A 22,244-nucleotide genomic window follows, 5' to 3' on the forward strand; every position below is an offset into this window, starting at 1 on the left:
TTGATAAGTTGTGCCTTTTTTCTTTTTATTGGTCAATCTAGCTAGAAGTTGATCAATTATATAGATATCAGAGAATCAGGTTTTTGTTTCATTGATTTTCTTTATTGTTTTTCTGTTTTCTATTTCATTGGTTTTCACTTGGTCTTTAGATTTTTTTCTTTTCTTTACTTTGGATTTAATTTGCTCTATTTATTTTAGTTTTTAAGGTTATTCACACATTTTTTCCCTAATACTGTAGTTTTTTGGTATTGATTTTCCCCTACATACTGCTTTGGTGGCATCCCACAAATCCTGATATGTTGTGTTTCATTTCATTTAGGTTGAGTGTTCTGTAAATGTCAATTACATCCATGATGATACATGGCTTCCAAAGTTCCCTGAGGTTCACCTCCAGCCCAGTCAAGCCTAAAGGGAGAAAGAACATGGAGAAAGGTGCTTAGGAGGTTTTTATGACATCATTTCCATTCAAATTCCATTGGTTAGAACTCAGTTGCATGGCTTCACCTAATGGTATGTGAAGCTGGGACATGTAGTCTATCTTTTTGCCTGGGAAGAAGAGGAAAATACATTTGGACAAACAGCCAGAAACCTCTTTCTATTCTCTGGAAGGGCTTGTATAAGATAAGAAATACTTGAATCATGGGTATACAGTAGAAATTGTAAAGTTATTGGGGCCTGCTGCTTTCTTTGGGGGAAATTTTGTAACTGTTGATTCAGTTTAATGGATACATGTTCATTTAAGTTTTCTATTCTTGAGTCACTTTTTGTAAGTCACTTTTTAGGTATATATAATTTAGTATAAGTTTTAGAATATACTAGCATAAATTTGTTGAAAGTATTTTCTTATTTTAATTTCTGCTGTAACTGTAATTATGTTCTTTCTTCATCTTTGAAATTGTTTACCTGTGCCTTCTTTTTTAAAATTTGGTTACTCTTACTAGAGATATGTTAATCTTGTTAGTGTTTACCTAAAATCTTAATATTTTTTCACTAATTTCTGTTCTTTTTTATTTTCTTCCTCCACATTATTTGGACTCAATTTGCTTGTCTTTTTCAACTTGCAATTTGAATGCTAAGCTCATTTTTTTTTCAGCTTCTTTTTCCCCCTTGAATTTGTCTTCAGCTTTGTTGCTGCAAGCATTTATACATAGTGCTTCTTTATTGATTAGTTTTATGTAATTTCCAAATTTCCATTGATTTCTTCTTTAATGCAAGAGTTATTTACAGTGTGATTAAAAATTTCCAAGTATGGAAGCTTTTCCTAGAGTATGTATTAGGTTACTAATTTAAAATTAATTGTATTATTGTCAGAGAATGTGGTATCTGTAATAATCCTAAAAAACTGTTGAGTCTTGCTTTATGGCCTGGTATATGCATGCTGTTTGAGATGTCGTCTTCTTTACTATGTTAGTAATTCCTTGCAACATTATCTTATTTATTCCTTATTCTAATTATATGAGACAGGTAATATGACTCCCATTTTTCAAATAATAACATTAAAATCCAACCAGCATAATAAGTATCTCTTCCAAGTACAAGTTCTTCCTAGTTAGCTTTGTATTCAATCAGAGCAGCCAACAACTAAAAAAAAAATCAGTGTGGTCAACTTTTTATACCAGTTGCATATGAGCCCTGCTTATATTTTATTATAGACTTTTAAACCTCAGGGTAAAGATTCATGCTTACTTCAATGGCCTTTTATCCCTCCCTTGGTGTCTCAAACAGTATCTCACACATATTTGGTGTTCAATAAGCATTTGTTGAACTGGAGTAAACCTGAGACAAAATCTGGCAAAACCCTAGGAGAGTATAATAAAAAGGTATTGAATACTCAAAAAATAAAACCGAACATTCAGTTCTGGAATCACTACAAAAGTTAATCTGAAACTACTCCTGACACAAATATATAGTAATTCTGGTTAAAGATATAGGCATAGATACAGATAAGTAACACCTATATCCATGTCTATATTTAACTATATCCTTTATATATCTATATATATCCATATGTAGATATGTTAAAGGATATGTATATATCCAGCTATAGATAGATAGGTTAAAGGATAGACAGACTGGGGAAGAGGAACCTATAAAGGCAATAACATTATAGACAGAGAAATGGGAAAAAACCAAGTGAATTTATTTTACTTATGCCAAGGTAAGAGAGAGAGAGAATGGTCAATAGTGACCTTTCAATTTTGTGTTAATGAAGTTATTAATGACCTTGGGAATAGAAGTTGTGAAGTAGAAATTCTCATTTAAAGAGTTTTGGCTGCAAATGGTAAGAAAAGGATCAACTGTAAGCTGGAGGTTACTGTGCATAGAGAGAAAGTTTTGTTTATCTTAAGGTGAAAGGGTCATACCTGGTTTAGGATTTAATATCTTTGGCTAGCTATCTCTTACTCATTCTGTAAGATTTAGCTCAGGTGTTCCCTAAGAAACTGTTCCTGCACTTAGTCAAAGTGCCTCTGTTGTCTTAGTGCTGTCAACAGGTCATTATCATAATAATTAGAATATTGTAATGAATATTCTGTTTAAATGTTGTACCCCCCAGATTTTAAACTCTATGACCATGTGTTACTTATCTTTTAGTCACCAATTCTTTTTTTTTTGTTCGTTTATTTATTTATTGGCTGTGTTGGGTCTTCATTGCTGCATGTGGGGTTTCTCTAGTTGTGACGAGCAGGGACTACTCTTTGTTACGGTGTGCGGGCTTCTCATTGCAGTGGCTTCTCTTGTTGCAAAGCACAGGCTCTAGGGCATGTGGGCTTCAGTAGTTGTGGTGCATGGGCTCAGTAGTTGTGGCTCATGGGCTCTAGAGTGCAGGCTCAGTAGTTGTGTCGCATGGGCTTAGTTGCTCTGCAGCATGTGGTATCCTCCCGGAACAGGGATTGAACCTGTGTCCCCTGCATTGGCAGGCGGACTCTTAAACACTGTGCCACCAAAGAAGTCCTCAGTCACCAATTCTTGGCAAGGGTTTGGCAATAGGAAGTTCTCAAACCATGTTTAACTATACTATGGAATTAAAAAAAATTTTTCTCCTATCTTTCTACAGATCTTCCTGTATCTGTATTTTGTATTTATTTCTTCCATTATAATGCCTATAATACCTTTTTAATTGCACTTATTCTTTTCCACATATATGAACTTCCTACTAAACCACATACCTAGGGACTTCCCTGGTGGTCCAGTGGTTAAGACTCCACATTTCTACAGCTGGGGGGTGCAGATTTGATCTCTGGTCGGGGAACTAAGATCCTGCATGCTGAGTGGCACAGCCAAGAAACGAACAAACAAACAAAAAAAACAAGAAAAACCCACACACCTTTATTATTCATTTTTCTAATACTAACATCTAGCACAGTGCCTATCGTTTATTCATTGAATAGTCAATCATTTTTGAGTAACCAGTCATTATTCTAAACTCTAAGAATACCAGGGTGAAAAAGATTTATCTTCTAGTAGAAGAAGACAGACAATAGACAGTAAACCAATAAGTAAAGAAGACTATTTATTATAGCAATTATTAAAGATGAAGAAACAGGATCATATAATAAAGTGACTGTTGAAAGTGAGGAGTCATTACTTTAGATAGCATACTTAAGGGCAGAGTCAAGAAAGTAAAACTCCTACCTCTGTATATAGTGTTTCTTTAACTTGTATATTGACTAAATCTTCAAAGTGGGAGGGGATCTTAATGATCATAGAGTCAAGCCTTTTCATTTTACAGATTGATTTATAGATAAAGTGTGATTTGTTGGAGGTATTAGAAAATATGTAATTTGTCTTTCTCTTGGTAAAATGGTTTGGGAACTTTCATATTCTCTAGAGCTCACTGGAATTCCCCTGAGATATAAATGGCCCATTTAAACCAGGGAGTAGAATGGTGTTTTACTAGTCACACCTATTTTCTTCCCTAGTGGAGAATTACAAAAAGGATAAAGAGGAGGGCAGAGATCTTAAGGAGGAGGAAGCTAAGTAGGCTGTAAACACAGTGATAACAATAGAGAAGTTGCTGCAGTGAGACATGTACTAAGTAAAGGAGTCAAGAATCACATATTAAGATTAAAAATTTTTGTTCCTGATTTTTCTAAGATTCTCATGCTAGAAAATCTGAATGTACAGAAAAGTCTGGAGTGGAAAATTATAACTAAGCCCTTACCCCAGGAGTAGCCAATATTGATTATTTTCCTTATAAAAGTATGTTTCTCCCTTTTTCTTTTCTTTCTTTTTTTTACAAAATTGAGATCCTATTGTTTTTATATTTTTTATACTTGAGAAAAGTAAAAAGAAAAGGACAAAGAATAACAAACATTCATGTAATCTTCTACTAAATAAATATTTTTTGGTCATATAAACTTCAGATTTTTAATTTTTTAAAGAAAACATTACAGGTAAAGTCTTAAGTTCATATTCAGTCCATAGTCCCATTCCCCTCATTTCCTCCCCAGACACAACTAATATGAGTATGGTGTATTTTAATACTTCTGTCACATGAGTGACATGAGTATGGTGAGTGAGTGAATATGAGTATGGTGTATTTTAATACTTCTGTCACATTGTTTTTTAAAAAGTATTATTTTGTGTTTTCTTTTAATGTGCATAAATGGAATCAGTATGTGATTAGAATAATGAATATAAATTTATGGAAATTGCTTTATTCACTGAACACTAGGTTTTTCAGTTCTATTTATGGTGATACATATAGATCTAGTTTATTCATAAGTCATAAGTGTTAAGCTTGAATTTTCACTGAACACATCTCTATAACCAGCACCCTGTTCAAGAAACAGTATGTTAATTACCAGCATCCCTGAACTCCCCCCTGATGTCTTTGTTTGCCTTCTTTTGCCCAACATTATTTATGAAATTTATCCACTTTGTTGTGCATAGTTGTACTCTATTCTTTCCCATTGTTATAGAACATTCTGCTTCCTTAAATCAATTAAACTTTTAAAATTTATCCGTTTAACTATCAGTGGGCCTTTGGGTAGTTTCCAGTTTGTGTCTCTATCAACATACACACGTAAAAGTGATGCTATCAACATTCTAGCATATATTTTTAAGAAAATATATATGTACTTCAGTTTGGTATATGTCTAAGAGTTGCTGGGTCATAGGGTATGTATATGTTCAGCTTTAATAATAGTGCCAAACAGTTTTCCAAAGTATTATAGAAAATTACATTCCCACCAACAGTGAGTGAGAATTCATGTTACTCTGCCACCTTGACAGCACTTGATATTTTCCATCTTTTTCATTTTAGGCATTGTACAGGGTTGTCATATTGACTCGTTGTGGTTTAATTTGCATTTCTGTGATTATTAATGAAGTTTTCATATATTTATTGGCCATTTAGATATCCTCTTTTATGATACCCTTAAATATTTAGCATTTATACTTAGCTGTTTTTCTAACAAAATCTAAAGATATTCATTGTCTATACTAGGTAAAGAAGGACTTTAGCAATTTTTTAATTACTATTGTTCTCTCATTTATTGGTTGTATGCCTTTGAGCAAGTTACTTAACCTCATTTTTGCCTCATCTGTTTCCTCATCTGTAAAGTGGGGAAATAATAATACTTAGCTTATAGAGTTGTGAGAATTAAATGAGTGAACATCTTTGAATTTAAATGAGTGAATCACTTTGAACGTGCCTGGCATATAGTATTTGCTGTATAAATATTAGATTATTATTATTGTTGTTATTGGTGAAAGAATAGACAATGTATACCAAGGGGACAGAATAGAGATTCCAGAAATAGACAGACACAAATATAGCTAATTGATTTTTGACAAGGGTGCAACAACAACTCTATGAAGAAAGGATGGTCTTTTCATCAAATAGTGTTGGAACTACTAAATACACATATCCCAAAACAAAAAAACCCAAAAAACTTGACCCCTACCTCTCACCTTATGCAAAAATTAATTCAAAATGAATCATGAATTAAATGTAAAACATAAAACTAGAAATATTTTATAGGAAAACATAGAAGAAAATCTTTGTGACCTGCAAAGAGTTCTTAGATACAGCCCATAGCACAAACCATAAAAGAAAAAAGTTGATAAATTGGATATCACTAAAATTAAAAAGTTTTGCTCTGTGAAAGACACTATTAAGAGAATTGAAAAGACAAGCCACAGATGGGAGAAAATATTTCCAAATCATGTATCTGACCACGGATTTGTATCCAGAATATATAAAGAATTCTAAAAAAATCAGCAAAGATTTGAACAAATACTTCACTGAGTAAGATATATGGATGGCAAATAAGCATGTGGAAAGACACTCAACATACTTATTCACTAAGGAAATGTAAATTAAAACAGGGGTCCCAAAAAAGAGAGAAGTAGCAGAGAAGCAATATTAAAAGATGCAGCTTAAAAGGGTTTTTTCTTTTCCTTTTTTTTAAGGAAGATACCACTGTATCTCCACAGTAAGATACCACTGTGCATCTATTAGGATGGCCGAAATGAAACTGACAATATCAAGTGGTAGCCATGATACAGAGCAACTGAAACTGTTGTATTTGCTGGTGAGAAAGCAAGACAGAACAGCCACTTTGGAAAGCAGTTTGGTAGTTTCTTATAAATTTGAATATATACTTGTTATATGAGCCTACTGAAGTAAAAATTTATGTTCAAATAAGCAACTGTATGCAAATGTATAGTATGCCTTATTCCTAACAACCCCAAACTGGAAACAACCAAACATCTCTTAGCTGGGGAATAAACTGTGGTCCATCTATAAAGTGGAATGTTACTCAGCAATAAAAAGAAACAAACTACTGATACATGCAACAACATGGCTGAATCTCAAATGCATTATGCTAAGTTAAAAAAGCCAGACTCAAAAAAAAAAAAAAAAAAAAAAAAAAAAAAAAAAAAAAAAAAAAAAAAAAAAAAAGCCAGACTCAAAAGACAACATGCTGTATTCTATTTATACGAAATTCTGGAAAAGGCAAAAACATAAGGATAGAGAATAGGGATGGAAAATAATCAGTGGTTGCCAGCAGTTAGTACTTGACTACTACTACTACTACTACTACTTGACTACTAAGAGGCTGTACAAGGAAATGTTTTGGGGTGATGGAAGTTTTCTGTAACTTGGTTGTCGTGGTGATTAAATACTTTTTATATTTGTCAAAACTTACAGAACTGCACACACACACACACACACACACACACACAAGTGAATTTTAGTATGTGTAAATTGAAAAAAAGTTTTTTAAAGAAAAAACCTTCTGGGCTTCCCTGGTGGTGCAGTGGTTAAGAATCCACCTGTTAATGCAGGGGACATGGGTTCAATCTCTGGTCCGGAAAGATCCCACATGCTGCAGAGCAACTAAGCCCGTGTGCCACAACTACTGAGCCTGTGCCCTAGAGCCCGCGAGCCACAACTACTGAGCCTGCGTGCTACAGCTACTGAAGCCCGCATGCCTAGAACCTGTGTTTCGCAACAAGAGAAGCCACTGCAGTAAGCCCATGCACCGCAACAAAGAGTAGCCCCCACTCACCGCAACTAGAGAAAGCCCGCATGCAGCAATGAAGACCCAACGCAGCCAAAAATAAATTAATTTTAAAAAAGGAAAAGAAAAAACCTTTTTAGGCTGTATCTCTTAATATTGCTTCTCTGCTACTTCTCTGTCCTCTCTTTTGGGACCCCTATTAGTTTTATGCTATATGCTCTTAATCTTTTCCAAGTCTCATAATTTATCACATTTTTCACTTTTTTATGTAATTGGGTGAATCTCTCAGTATTATCTTTCATTTCATTAATTCTTTGTATTTAAAGAAGCATGTACTCCATCTTGAAATTTTTTAATTTATAATTTCCAAGATTCCTCCTTGGTCCTCTTTTGAGCTGGTCATTCACCAGGCCAGAGGATGGCTTGGTCTGGGAATTCTCTCACTGATATTCTCTGCTTCTAGTTAATTCCTGCTTCCAGATCTCGGTGCCTAGCATGCTTGTGGTTTTAGCTCCTACTTATTTCTGTGTGTTGCTTTTCTACTTTCGTCCATAGAAATATATATCTTATATTTGAGCACAACTATATCTTTAAATTTTTAAAAAATATGTGTTTTATCTATCTTGCTTTTATCTTTTAATCCTATCTGATATTTCCTTATACCACTATGCCTGTGATCCTCAACTGAGGGCAGTTCTGTCCATCAGAATGCATTTGGTAATGCCTGGAGATACCTTTGGCACAATGCACAGGACAGCCCCTCACAACAAATTAACTGGTCCAAAATATCTATATTTTTTCATATATAAAAATGAAAATTGGAGGTGTTTTTTCGTATTGTTTCACTTTGATAAATAGCCTTATGTAACTTTTTTGTACCATTAATTAATTTCCAAATGTAGATATTTCTGAACCCAAAGAAAACTAAAATTTGAGAAGCACTGTCTAGAAAGTTGGAAATTACCTAGAAAACAACAGAAGTATGGGAACAACAAAGTCTTTATCACCTCATACCCTTACTGGAACTTACAATATGTTCACACATAAAGATCTTCTATTAGATTTATACTTTTAAACCACTTTTCCCCAAAATAATATACTCCTAAGTTGTCTTAAGGCCCTTCAAATTCTATACAGCCTTCTGTGAAAGCTTTCTACAGCTTGCTTTATGCTTAGGTAGCAGATTTCATAATCTTAATGAATACTTGACAAACCTAACTATAAATATCTCATGCTTTCTTTATTCTTAATTCTTTTTAATACATACCAGTATTAAGATGTTTGGTAGCAGGGATACGATAATAGAAAAAAAACAGAGGACTGCCCTTAATTTGCTGCATGACCTTACTTCACTTACTGCTTTCACCTGGGCCTCAGTTTTATCATCTGGAAAATGAAGGAGTTATACCATATAATTCCTGTAGGCTTTTCCAGTTATAAAAATGTGATATATCATTATTTACATTGTTTTTATTTAGCTTTTGGCTATGATCTTTTACTGTTCCTGAGAAAAAGTAGAGATAAAATGTTTAAAGATTTCTAAGGTCTTTAAAAATTCCTCATATTTGTTCTTTACAACCCTCACCTACCTCCTTGTAGTGATTGATAATAAAAATCTTAAAATGGAAATCCTCTTATGTTGAAGGACTACAAAGAATGATACTGGAAAAGTAGCATAAAAATTCACAGCTGGTCTGGAAAGGGAGACAACTAGATAAGAAGAAAGGAGGTGACAGCTGTATAAAAACAAGCAAAACCTAGGTCTCAAATTTTGGTAGGGTCAAAGAAATGTGCCCTGGGCCCTAATGAGAATGAGGCCCCGAGTAATTCTCAAACTCAGGGTCTTGAAATTTATTAGAATTGCAAAGGACCAGAATTCAGGTCTCCCAACCTCCTCATTAATGTCTTAAACACTACATTATGTGTTATTAATGCACATTATGTGTGTTTTTATGGGTGTTACTGTGTATTAACACACATTATGTGTTATTAACACTACATTATGTGTCAAGCTATTATGTCATTTAATTTTACATAGAGAATGAAGGTATATGCCTGAAATAATCTTTTATAATTTATTTGTATAGGTTTTTTTAACCACTTAACCTATTTTCTGGCTGCTGGTGCTGTTACTTTGGGAATTGGTTTCTTTGCTTTGGCATCAGCTTTGTGGTTCCTGATTTGCAAACGAAGGTAAGATTTATTAGAATATTTGACTTTTTTTCTTTTAAAAATTCAGTGAAAGATTTTCTCAAATGGTATTAAATTTAAATAACTATAATGATATTGATTCTGTAATTTGATTGGGGAGAGAAAACTTTACATGTTTAGAGTAGCCTGAAAAGAGAAGTCCTAGTAGTATAATAGTCTGAGCAGTATAATAGCAATCTTCATGCATTAAAATTTTAAGGAATAACGAGATCTATTTTATTCTGTAGAAGACATGGGTTTGTTATAATAGAAGGCTAGAAAACTTTAAAAATTTTGACTACTAACTTAGAGGTTAAAAACATTACTGAGAGAAAAAGACTTTCTTTAGGAGATATTTAAGAAGAGAGCTGACAGAATCTCTGGTATGGTCTAAATGTAGTCTTTTGCCAGAGATGGAAAAAAGATACTTGATACCTCAGTTCCTTTCAACCCTAAAATTTGGTGTTTTTTTATTATTTAATTGGTTCAGTATTTGCTTTGGCTCATGTTAAAAAATTTAAATTGTAATACGATCTTCCCACACACTCTTCCGGTATTCCCTATTTCAGCAAATGAATACATACTATCTATCCACTTGCACAAGTCAGAAAACCAGAAATTATTCACTAATTCATTCTTTCACAGACTTGCAGTGCCACTGGGAGGAGACAGATAATTAACAAATAAAGTGGTCAGGGAATGTCTCTTCAAGTGGGTAGTATTTAATCTGAGACTTAGATTAAAAAAAGAAGCCAGACATGTGACGACCCTGTGGAAGAGCTTTTTTCTAAGCTAATGTGATAGCAAGTACAGAAACTCCAAGTAGGAATGATCATGGTATTGTTCAGTAAACAGAAAGTCAGTGTGAGTAGACTGAAGTGAGAGGGAAATAATGATGAGATTAAAGAGGGAGATAAGGGTCAAATCACACAGGAATTTGTAGGCTAAAACATGGAATTTAGATTTTATTATTTCTGCCATCAGAAGGTTTTAAGCAAGGGAATGATATTATCATCATAATAATAGCTAAAATCAAGGGTTTACTGCATATTGTTCTAAGTGCTTTATATGTAGTTATCTCATTTAGACCTCATAACTGCCCCATGAAGTTGCAGTAATATTATTCCCATTTTGAAGACTAAAATGCCACCTATAGATGATTTACCTTTTAATAACACTTAAAAAATTGAGATATAGATTTTAAATATATGATGTTGAATTTCAACAAATATATTCCCATGTAATCGCAACCCCAGTCAAGATATAGACATTTTCCATCATCCTGTAAGGATCCCTCATCCTGCTTTCCAGGAATTTCTCCCCACCTCCTACCCAGAGTCAGTCATTATTCTGATTTTTATCACCATAGATTAATTTGGCCTATTCTTGAACTTCATATAAATGGACTTTTTATGTCTGCTTTTTTCACTTAATGTAATATTTTTGAGATTCATTTATGCTGTTGCATTTATCTGTTCATTCTTTTGATTAATGAGTAGTATTACATTGTATGAATTTACCTCAGTTTGTTTATCCATTTTTCTGTTAATGGACATTTAGGTCATTTCCAACATTTAGCCCTTAGGAAATAAGGCTGCTGTGAACATTCTAATCTTTTTGTACATGTGCTTTCACTCCCCTTGGGTAAGAGTAGAATTGGTGGATAGTATGATTAGCTTTAAAAGAAACTGCTAAACAGTTTTCCAAGATGGATGTACATTCCCGTCAGCAACGTATGAGAGTTCTGATTCATATTTTTAAAAGATTTTTCTTATGTCTCTATGAATCCTGTATGTTAATGGAAAAAGAGTAAAAGCGGAGAGGCAAGTTAGGATGCTATTGCACAGTCCATGTTAAGGATGATTGTGTCTTAGACTAATATGGAAGTAGAGGAGATGAAGAGAAGGGGCTGGACTTGGGGTAGTTTTGCAGGTAAAGTTAGCAGGTCTTATTGATGGATTGGATGAGGTAAGGAAAGATAAGTGAAATGGCAGAGTTAATGCTAATACCTACGTTTTTATCATGAGCAACTGAGTAGTTAATCATGCCATTTACTGAGATGAGGAGGTGATTGGGAGGGAAACAAGTTGAGGGAGTGGTGGTAAACTAGGAGTTGTATTTTGGATGTAAGTTTGAAAGCCTATGAAACATCCAAGTAAAAATGTTAGACAGTCAGATATACGTGTGTGAATTTCAGGGGAGAAATCAGGGCTGAAGATTTAGGTTATCAATGTATAGAGGGTATATAAAATCATACAACTGGGGGGCATGGAGTCAAGATGGTGGAGTAGGAGGACATGGAATTTGCATCTCCTCACAACTAGGGCAGCTACCAGATGCTGGTGGGTGGCCTTGACACCCAAGGGGATGGGAGGAACCCCCAAGTGACTAGGTAGGACGTTTGGGGGAGCAAGGGAGGAAGAGAAGTGGAGGTGAGATGGTACTGGCACCCCTGAGGGGTGACTGGGAGAGGGAAGGGGTTCCCATGCCTGGAGAGACCCATTCACCACAAGGGGATTAACAGGGACAGGGAGAGACCCTCAGGGGTTTGGAGGATCAGAGGGGAATGCAGCCAGCATTTCCCCTGCCCACTTGGGCCCCGGGGAGCATGCTGGGGTCCCAGGTCTAGTCCTCCACCTTCTGAGGACCCTCCATCCACATGGGTCCTGGGGACGTGGGAACAAGAGAAGGGGGAAGAGTAGAGGTGAACAGGGAGGGACCCTAGGGGATCTGAAGATCGGGGTAATGGGTCTAGTGTTCCCCGCCCCCACTCGGGACCCTGCAAGCCTGCTGGGGTCCCGGGCATGATCCTCCACACTCTGAGGTCAGAGGCAATCTGAGCCCCCTCCAGCCATGCTGAGCCTAAGCCCTGCCCCCCATTCACACCAGAGCCTTTTCCAGCCATCTGCGTACTGAGCCCAGACACCACCCCCTGCCTAAACCCTGCCCCTGCTTAAGCCTCGCCCCACACAGCCAAGGCCTTTTCTGGCCCCTTTTTTTTTCCCTACTATTGTGGTTCTGTTTTACCTTTCAGTTGTTGTTTCATTTATATTTTTATTTTTTCTAATATATCTGTTAGTGTTCTAAATTTTTATTCCTTCTTATTGTTCTCTTTTTTTTTTTTTTTGCCATGCCATGTGGCTTCCAGGATCTTGGTTCATGGGCTGGGGGGGGTTGGGTCTGAGCTCCTGTGGTGGGAGCACCAAGTCTGAACCACTGGACTAACAGAGAACCTCAGACCCCAGGGAATATTAATCAGAGTGAGGTCTCCCAGGGGTCCTCATCTCACCGCCAAGACCCAGCTCTACCCAACTGTCTGCAAACTCCAATGTTGGAAGCGTCAGACCAAACAACCAGTAAGACAGGAGCACAGTCCCACACATCAAAAAAAAATGATAAGACAAAAAATATATATTACATATGGAGGAGCAAGGTAAAAACCTAAAAGGCCAAACAAATGAAGAGGAAATAGGCACCTACCTGAAAAAGAATTCAGAGTAATGATAATAAAGATGATCCAAAATCTTGGAAATAGAATGGAGGCAAAGATCAAGAAAATACAAGAAATGTTTAACAAAAACCTAGAAGAACTAAAGAACAAACAAACAGTGATGAACAACACAATAACTAAAATGAAAAATACACTAGTAGGAACCAATAGCAGAATAACCGAGGCAGAAGAACGAATAAGTGAGCTGGAAAATAGAATGGTGGAAATAACTGCCAAGGAGTGAATAAAGAAAAAAGAATGAAAAGAATTGAAGACAATCTTAGAGACCACTGGGACAACACTAAATGCACCAACATTCGAATTATAGGGGTCCCAGAAGAAGAATAGAAAGAGAAAGGGTCTGAGAAAACATTTGAAGAGATTATACTTGAAAACTTCCCTAACATGGAAAAGGAATTAGCCACTCAAGCCCAGGAAGTGCAGAGAGTCCCAGGCAGGATAAACCCAAGGAGAAACATGCCAAGACACATAGTAATCAAATTGACAAATATTAAAGACAAAGAAAAATTATTAAAAGCAACAAGGGATAAATGACAAATAACATACAAGGGAACTCCCATAAGGTTAACAGCTGATTTCTCAGCAGAAACTCTACAAGCCAGAAGGGAGTGGCACGATATATTTAAAGTGATGAAAGGGAATAAGCTACAACCAAGATTACTCTACCCGACAAGGATCTCATTCAGATTCGATGGAGAAATTAAAACCTTTACAGACAAGCAAAAGCTAAGAGAGCTCAGCACCACCAAACCAGCTTTATAACAAATGCTAAAGGAACTTCTCTAAGTGGGAAACACAAGAGAAGAAAAGGACCTACAAAAACAAACCCAAAACAATTAAGAAAATGGTCATAGGAACATACATATCAATAATTACCTTAAATGTGAATGGATTAAATGCTACAACCAAAAGACACAGACTGGCTGCATGGATACAAAAACAAGACCCATATATATGCTGTCTACAAGAGACTCACTTCACACCTAGGGACACATACAGACTGAAAGTGACGGGATGGATAAAGATATTCCATGCAAAAGGAAATCACAAGAAAGCTGGAGTAGCAATATTCATATAAGATAAAATAGACTTTAAAATAAAGACTGTTACAAGCAATAAGGAAGGACACTACATAATGATAAAGGGATCAATCCAAGAAGAAGATATAACAATTATAAATATTTATGCACCCAACATAGGAGCACCTCAATACATAAGGCAAATGCTAACAGCCATAAAAGGGGAAATTGACAGTAACACAACAATAGTGTGGGACTTTAACACCCCACTTAAACCAAAAGACAGATCATCCAGACATAAAATAAGGAAATACAAGTTTTAAATGACACAATAGACCAGATAGATTTAATTGAAATTTATAGGACATTCCACACAAAAGTGGCAGAATACACTTTCGTCTCAAGTACACATGGAACATTCTCCAGATAGATCACATTTTCCAAGGTCACAAATCAAGCCTCAGTAAATTTAAGAAAATTGAAATCATATCAAGCATCTTTTCTGACCACAATGCTATGAGATTAGAAATCAGTTACAGGGGAAAATACTGTAAAAACACAAATACATGGAGGCTGATCAGTGAGCTGCTAAATAAGCAAAGGATCACTGAAGAAATCAAAGAGGAAATTTAAAAATACATAGAAACAGATGACAATGACAAAAAGCAGTTCTAAGAGGAAGTCTATAGCAATTCAATCTCACCTCAAGAAACAAGAAAAATCTCAAATAAAAAATCTAAACCTTACACCTAGAGCAACTAGAGAAAAAAGAACAAACAAACAAACAGACAAACAAAACCAAAGTCAGTAGAAGGAAAGAAATCATAAAGATCAGAGCAGAAATAAATGACATACAAAGAAAACAGTAGCAAAGATCAACAAAACTAAAAGCTGGTTCTTTGAGAAGATAAACAAAATTGATAAATCTTTAGCCAGACTCATCAAAAAAAAAAGGGAGAGGACTGAATAAAATTACAAATGAAAAAGGAGAAATTACAACTGACACCACAGAAATACAAAGGATCATAAGAGACTACTACAAGCAACTGTATGCCAATAAAATGGACAACCTGAAAGAAATGGACAAATTCTTGGAAAGGTACAACTTTCCAAGACTGAACCAGGAAGAATTAGAAAATATAAACAGACCAATCACAAGTAATGAAATTGAAACTGTAATTAAAGATCTTCCAACAAACAAAGTGCAGGACCAGATGGCTTCACAGGTGAATTCTATCAAACATTTAGAGAAGAACTAACACCTATCCTTCTCAAACTCTTCCAAAAAATTGCAGAATGAGGAGCACTCCCAAGCTCATTCTATGAGGCCACCATCACCCTGATACCAAAACTATAAAAATCACAAAGAAAGAAAATTACAGGCCAATATCACTGATGAATATAGATGCAAAATTCCTCAACAAAATATTAGCAAACAGAATCCAACAACACATTCAAAGGATCATACACCATGCTCAAGTGGGATTTATCCCAGGGATGCAAGGATTCTTCAATATATGCAAATCAACCAATATGATACACCATATTAACAAATTAAAGAATAAAAACCATATGATCATCTCAATAGATATAGAAAAAGCTTTTGACAAAATTCAACACCCGTTTATGATAAAAACTCTCCAGAAAGTTGACATAGAGGGAACCTATCTGAAAGTAATAAAGGCTGTATACGACAAACCCACAGCAAACATCATTCTCAATGGTGAAAAACTGAAAGCATTTCCTTGAAGATCAGGAACAAGACAAGGATGTCCACTCTCACCACTCTTATTCAACATAGTTTTGGAAGTCTTAGCCATGGCAATCAGAAAAGAAATAAAAGGACTACAAATTGGAAAAAAAGAAGTTAAACTGTCATTGTTTGCAAATGACATGATACCATACATAGAATATCCTAAAGATGACACCAGAAAGCTGCTAGAGCTAATCAATGAATTTGGTAAAGTTGCAGGATACAAAATTAATGCACAGGAATCTCTTCCATTCCTCTACACTAACAACAAAATATCACAAAGAGAATTTAAGGAAACAATCCCATTTACCATCACAATAAAAACAATAAAATACCTAGGAATAAACCTACCTAAGGAGGCAAAAGACCTGTACACAGAAAACTATAAAACACTGATAAAAGAAATCAAAGATGACACAAACAGGTGGAGAAATATACCATGTTCTTGGATTGGAAGAATCAATATTTTGAAAATGACTATACTACCCAAAGGAATCTACTGATTCAATGCAATCCCTTTCAAATTACCAATGGCATTCTTCACAGAATTAGAACAAAAAAATTACAGTTTGTATGGAAACACAAAAGACCCCAAATAGGCAAAGAAATCTTGAGAAAGAAAAGTGGAGCTGGAGGAATCAGGCTACCTGACTTCAAATTATACTACAAAGCTACAGTAATCAAAACAGTATGGTACTGGCACAAAAACAGAAAGAGATCTGGATAGAAAGCCCAGAGAATAACCCATGCACCTGTGGTCACCTAATCTATGACAAAAGAGACAAGAGTATGCAATGGAGAAAAGACAGTCTCTTCAATAAGTGGTGCTGGGAAAACTGGACAGCCACATGTAAAAGAATGAAATTATAACACTCCCTAACACCATACATAAAAATAAACTCAAAACTGATTAAACACCTAAATGTAAGATTGGACACTTTAAAACTGTTAGAGGGAAACATAAGAAAAACACTCTTTGACAAAAATCACAGCAAGATCTTTTTTGACCCACCTCCTAGAGTAAAGAAAATAAAAACAAAAATAAACAAATGTGACTTAATTAAACTTAAAAGCAAAGGAAACCATAAACGAGATGAAAAGACAACCCTCAGAGTGGGAGAAAATATTTGTAAATGAAGCAATGGGCAAAGGATTAATCTCCAAAATATACAAACAGCTCATGCAGCTCAATATCAAAAAAACAAACAACCCAATCAAAAAATGGGCTGAAGACCTAAATAGACATCTCTCCAAAGAAGACATACAGATGGCCAAGAGGCACATGAAAAGATGCTCAGCATCATTAATTATTAGAGAAATGCAAATCAAAACTACAACGAGGTATCACCTCACACTGGTCAGAATGACCATCATCAAAAAATCTACAAACAATATATGCTGGAGAGGGTGTGGAGAAAAAGGAACCCTCTTGCCCTCTTGGTGGGAATGTAAATTGATACAGCCACTGTGGAGAACAGTATGATGGTTCCTTTAAAAACCTAAAATAGAACTACCATATGACCCAGCAATCCCACTACTGGGATATACCCTGAGTAAACCATAATTCAAAAGGACACATGTTCATTGGAGCACTATTTACAATAGCCAGGAGATGGAAACAACCTAAATGTCCATCGACAGATGAATGGATAAAGAAGACGTGGTACATATATACAGTGTAATATTACTCAGTCATACATAAAAAGGAATGAAATTGGGTCATTTGTAGAGGTGTGGATGGACCTAGAGTCTGGCACAGAGTGAAGTGGGTCAGAAAGAGAAAAACAAACATTGTATATTAACTAATATATGTAGAATCTAGAAAAATGGTACAGATGAACCTATTTGTGGTCAAGAATAGAGATGCAGACACAAGAACCGATGGGTGAACATGGGGGAAAGGGGAGTGTGGGATGAACTGGCAGATTAGGATTGACATATATACACTACCATGTGTAAAATAGCTAATGGGAACCTGCTGTAAAGCACAGGAAGCTCAACTCGGTGCTCTGTGATGACCTAGATGGGTAGGATGGTGGTGGGAAGGAGGGAGGTCCAAGAGGGAAGGGATATATGTATACATATAGCTGATTCACTTCATTGTACAGCAGAAACTAACACAACATTGTAAGGCAGTTATACTCCAATTAAAAAAAGTCATACAACTGGATGAGACTAACCAGGGAGTGATTGTTTAAAGAGAAGAACATAGGACTGGTCTTCAGCTCACCAATATTAGACATATAGAAAAAGAGTAGGAGGAATCAACAACATCTGAAAAGGAAAAGCAGAAAGATGTGTGGTGTCAAGCAAGTCAAAATTAGAAAATGTTTGGGCTTCCCTGGTGGCGCAGTAGTTGAGAGTCTGCCTGCCGATGCAGGGGACACAGGTTCGTGCCCCGGTCCGGGAAGATCCCACGTGCTGCGGAGCGGCTGGACCCGTGAGCCATGGCCGCTGAGCCCGTGCGTCCGGAGCCTGTGCTCCGCAATGGGAGAGGCCACAAAGGTGAGAGGCTCGCGTAACTCAAAAAAAAAAAAAAAAAAAGGTTGAGAAAGATGAGGATAGAGAATTAAGTTTTGGAATAGCAACATGGAAGTTATTGGTAGCCTTGAACAGTTTTGGTGGAGTGATGTGTTCAGAAGCTGACTTTTGTGTAAAGTACAAGAGAAAATTCAGACAAGTATATACATCCTTTAAAGAAGCTTTTTTCTTTTTTTGATGTTGGGGAGTTGCTGAAAGGGGCAGAGACTGGAAGAAAATGTGAGGTCAAGGAAGGATTGTTTTGTTTTGTTTTTTTCCTTGAAAGATGGTAGACATGCTTGATATCTCCCTCTCTCTTTCCCACCCCTACTAAATTCGAACAATCACCAAGTCTATTTATTTTACTTCATTAATTGCTCAAATCTATCCATTTCTCTCCATTATCATTGGCACTACCTTATCCAGCTTATCATTATCCCCCACATAGTCCTACAGAGTTATAACTGACCCTTTACCTTCACTATACTCCTCATTTAATCTCTTCTTCGCACTTCAGCCAGATATTTTCCAAATGAAAATCTGATCAAGTCACCCCACCCTTCCACCCCATTCCCACTACATTATAAAGGACTTGCTATTGCTTTTAGGATGAAGACAAAGTCACATGACTTTTAAGGCCCTACATGTCTGCCCATGCATACTCTCCAGTTTCATCTCCACCTTTCCCTCTTGCTTTCTGTGCTTCTGCTACACTGTCCTAATCTGGCCACTAGGTTTTTGCACTTGATATTCTCTCTGACTAGAATATTCTTACTCCTACAACTCCCCTCCTCCACTACACTCTATCTAATAACTACTCCCATTTCTTCAGATGCCTAAATCAATCATCTCATCCTCAGAAAAGCCTTCCCTGACCTCTCTAACCAAGTTAATTCCCTTTCTTATATACTCACAGAGTGGCAGGTAGCTTTCCTTGGTAACACTTTCCACAGTTGTAATTTTTCATTTTCTTGTGATTGTTTTATTAATACCTGTCTTCCTTGCTAGTGTTTAAGCTCCATGAGAGCAATGACAGTTCCATGAGTATAGTGGCTGTGCTTTTTTTCCCCTGCCACTGTATATACAACATCCAGTATAATGCATGGTGCATAGTAAGTACTCGGTAAATATTTGTTAAGTCAATTGAATTCAATAAATGAATGAATTTTAATTGTTAATACTGCAATAAGTAACATAATATGATCTCTTGAATTAATTTGGAAAATTTCTAGTACCTCGGAAAGAAGAAAAGGCAATCAGCATTATTTTTTAAATTGTTAAGTTTAGAATTACTATTAGAAACTACATTCCTTTATACTTAACTATCTTTGATCCGCTTTGATCAGTTTACTTGCTGCTTCATTATTTCTAACCTTCTCTCAAAATTACTTGTGGCTGCATGCATAAAGATCACAGGTACTCTTCCCTTGTAAGTCTTTAGTTTCAATTCAGTTTCCTTCTACTTACTTTTGCCAGAGACATTATTAAATATAAAATTGGCCACTGAGTTCCATTTCATTTAATTTCCTTTGCCATTAAAGGCAAATCTATGAAAAGACTAATTGACATTAAATCGATTAATTTTCTCACAACCAGAGTGAAGGTTATCAAAAACTGATGGTTAATCTTCAAACTGGAAATATTAACTCTGCGAAGAAGTAGCTTAATTTATGTTCTATGGACAAAATAGGTGTAATGAAATCAGTAACATATGAAAAGGGAATATATAAGTTGATTTGTGCTTTTAAAAATAAATATATAATATATTCTGATTTTAAAACGTTTATGTAGAACTGTTGGAAACAGAATAATTTTGTTTTATAATTCATGTTTAATAATATTCTCTATAAAATATTTTTCAGAGAAATATTTCAAGATTCCAAATTTAAAACAATTGATGAGAGATGCAGACAAAGACCATCAAAGGCAAAGATTAAATCTCATTCTCAGTGTGTTTTTATTTCTCAAAATTTTCATACTGGAAATTTCCAATTACAGGTAGTGTGTAATATTTTATAGCAATGTTTTCAAATAATTTCTTTTGACACCATGTCATTAGCGTTGTTGTCTTTAAATTATTTAAATTATCCACTATTATTTTTAAATTTGAGGTACAATAACAAGGAGCTAAATTTAAATTACCCAAACTAGTTAGAGTTTATATTACAGGAAACTGAAAGACTAAATGAAAATGTCTCCTTCTACAGCTGCTTCTCTGTATCTCTAGCCTGAGAACCTGTATTCCCCATATTGGAATTGTTACAGGGATGAAGATAAATGGCATAAAAAACAAAGCAAAAATTGCCAAGCCTATCAGAAGAAAGAGATTTGGAGATAAGAGGATACTCAGATAACCAAATAACCTAACCAAACCAACTAATTGAAATTAAATACAAAATGCTAATTGAAATTAATAAGGGTTTATTAAGGCTTCATTACATTCTGAGCTCTGGGCCCTACCTATTGAAGATAGTAAGATACAAACCCTACTTTAAAAGTGCTAGTGTAGTACAAGTGGGAAAGGCAGACACATAATTAACTTTCTGTTATATGGCATCAAAATAGTTGTATGGACAATGTGAAACAAGGGAGACACCAGTAGAAATTTAAAACTATGATATAGCTAATCAATGCATTATTAAATTTTATATGTTTTGGACTCCACGTCTAATATAGTCTCCCCTTTTTCTATTACATTTCTGAGACTCATCCAGGTTAGTGCATATACCCATCATCCGTCATTTTTTATTGTTATATCATATTCCATTGTATTAATGTATCAAATTTTATGTTATGGACATTTGAGTTGTTTTCAGTTGGTTTTTTTAAAGGAAGTTTCCACAGGGAATGTACCTAACAGTAGAATCACTGACTCATGGGATTTGTGCATGTTTAATATTATTAGGTAACTTCAAATTATTTTCCAAAGTAGTTTTGTCAATATACATTCCCCTCAGGCATGCATAATTGCTAGGATTGCTCCATATCAACAAATACTGATGTTTTTAAGCTCCTAAATTTTTAACAATCTGATGGATGTGTAATAGTATCTCACTGTAGTTTTTTCTTAATAGACTTAATTTTTTCAAGAAGTTTTAGGTTCACAACAAAATTGAGAAAAAAATAGAATTCTCATATGCTCCTTGCCCCCATACAAGTGCAGCCTCCTCCACTATCAACATCGTTCACCAGAGTGGTACATTTGTTACAACTAATGAACCTACACTGACACATCATCACCTAAAGTCCATTGTTTACATTAGTATTCACTCTTGAATCCAACATTCTATGGGTTTTGACATATCTATATATATAGAGAGAGAGAGAGACAGACAGGCACACACACACATGCACACAGAGATAAACAGGAACAAAGAGACAGAAAGACAGAGAGACAGAGATGTATGTACCATCATAGTATCAGACACAATAGTTTTACTACCCTAAAAATCTTCTTGTTCCATCCCTGTTCATCCTTCCCTCCAACCAGTCATTGTTTAGCTGTTTCCATAGTTTTGCCTTTTCCAGAATGTCATATAGTTGGAATCATACAGTATATAGCCTTTTGGGGCTTCTTTCTCTTATTAATATGCATTTAAAGTTCTCTCTGTCTTTTTAAGGCTTGATAGCACATTTCTTTTTGGTGCTGAATAATATTCCATTGTATGGATCTACTTCAATTTATTTACCCACTCAGTTACTGAAGGACATCTTGGTTGCTTTCAAGTTTTGGCAATTATGAATAAAGCTGCTATAAACATTCATGTGCAGGTTTTTGT

The 22,244-nt window shown here is 35.4% G+C and overlaps 1 protein-coding gene across 1 annotated transcript in view; it reads left to right on the top strand.

Annotated features, from left to right (window-relative positions):
• The first annotated feature begins 494 nt into the window (after positions 1 to 494).
• Positions 495 to 22,244, top strand: part of C1H1orf185 (chromosome 1 C1orf185 homolog) — a 32,020-nt gene continuing 10,270 nt past the window's right edge. The window contains exons 1-3 of the mRNA XM_032612542.1: positions 495 to 510; positions 9,560 to 9,665; positions 20,328 to 20,463. Of these exons, the coding sequence (XP_032468433.1) occupies positions 495 to 510; positions 9,560 to 9,665; positions 20,328 to 20,463 (258 nt within the window). The remainder of the gene's footprint in view (positions 511 to 9,559; positions 9,666 to 20,327; positions 20,464 to 22,244) is intronic.

This window comes from Phocoena sinus, chromosome 1 (assembly GCF_008692025.1).
Source record: "Phocoena sinus isolate mPhoSin1 chromosome 1, mPhoSin1.pri, whole genome shotgun sequence".
NCBI lineage: Eukaryota > Metazoa > Chordata > Mammalia > Artiodactyla > Phocoenidae > Phocoena > Phocoena sinus.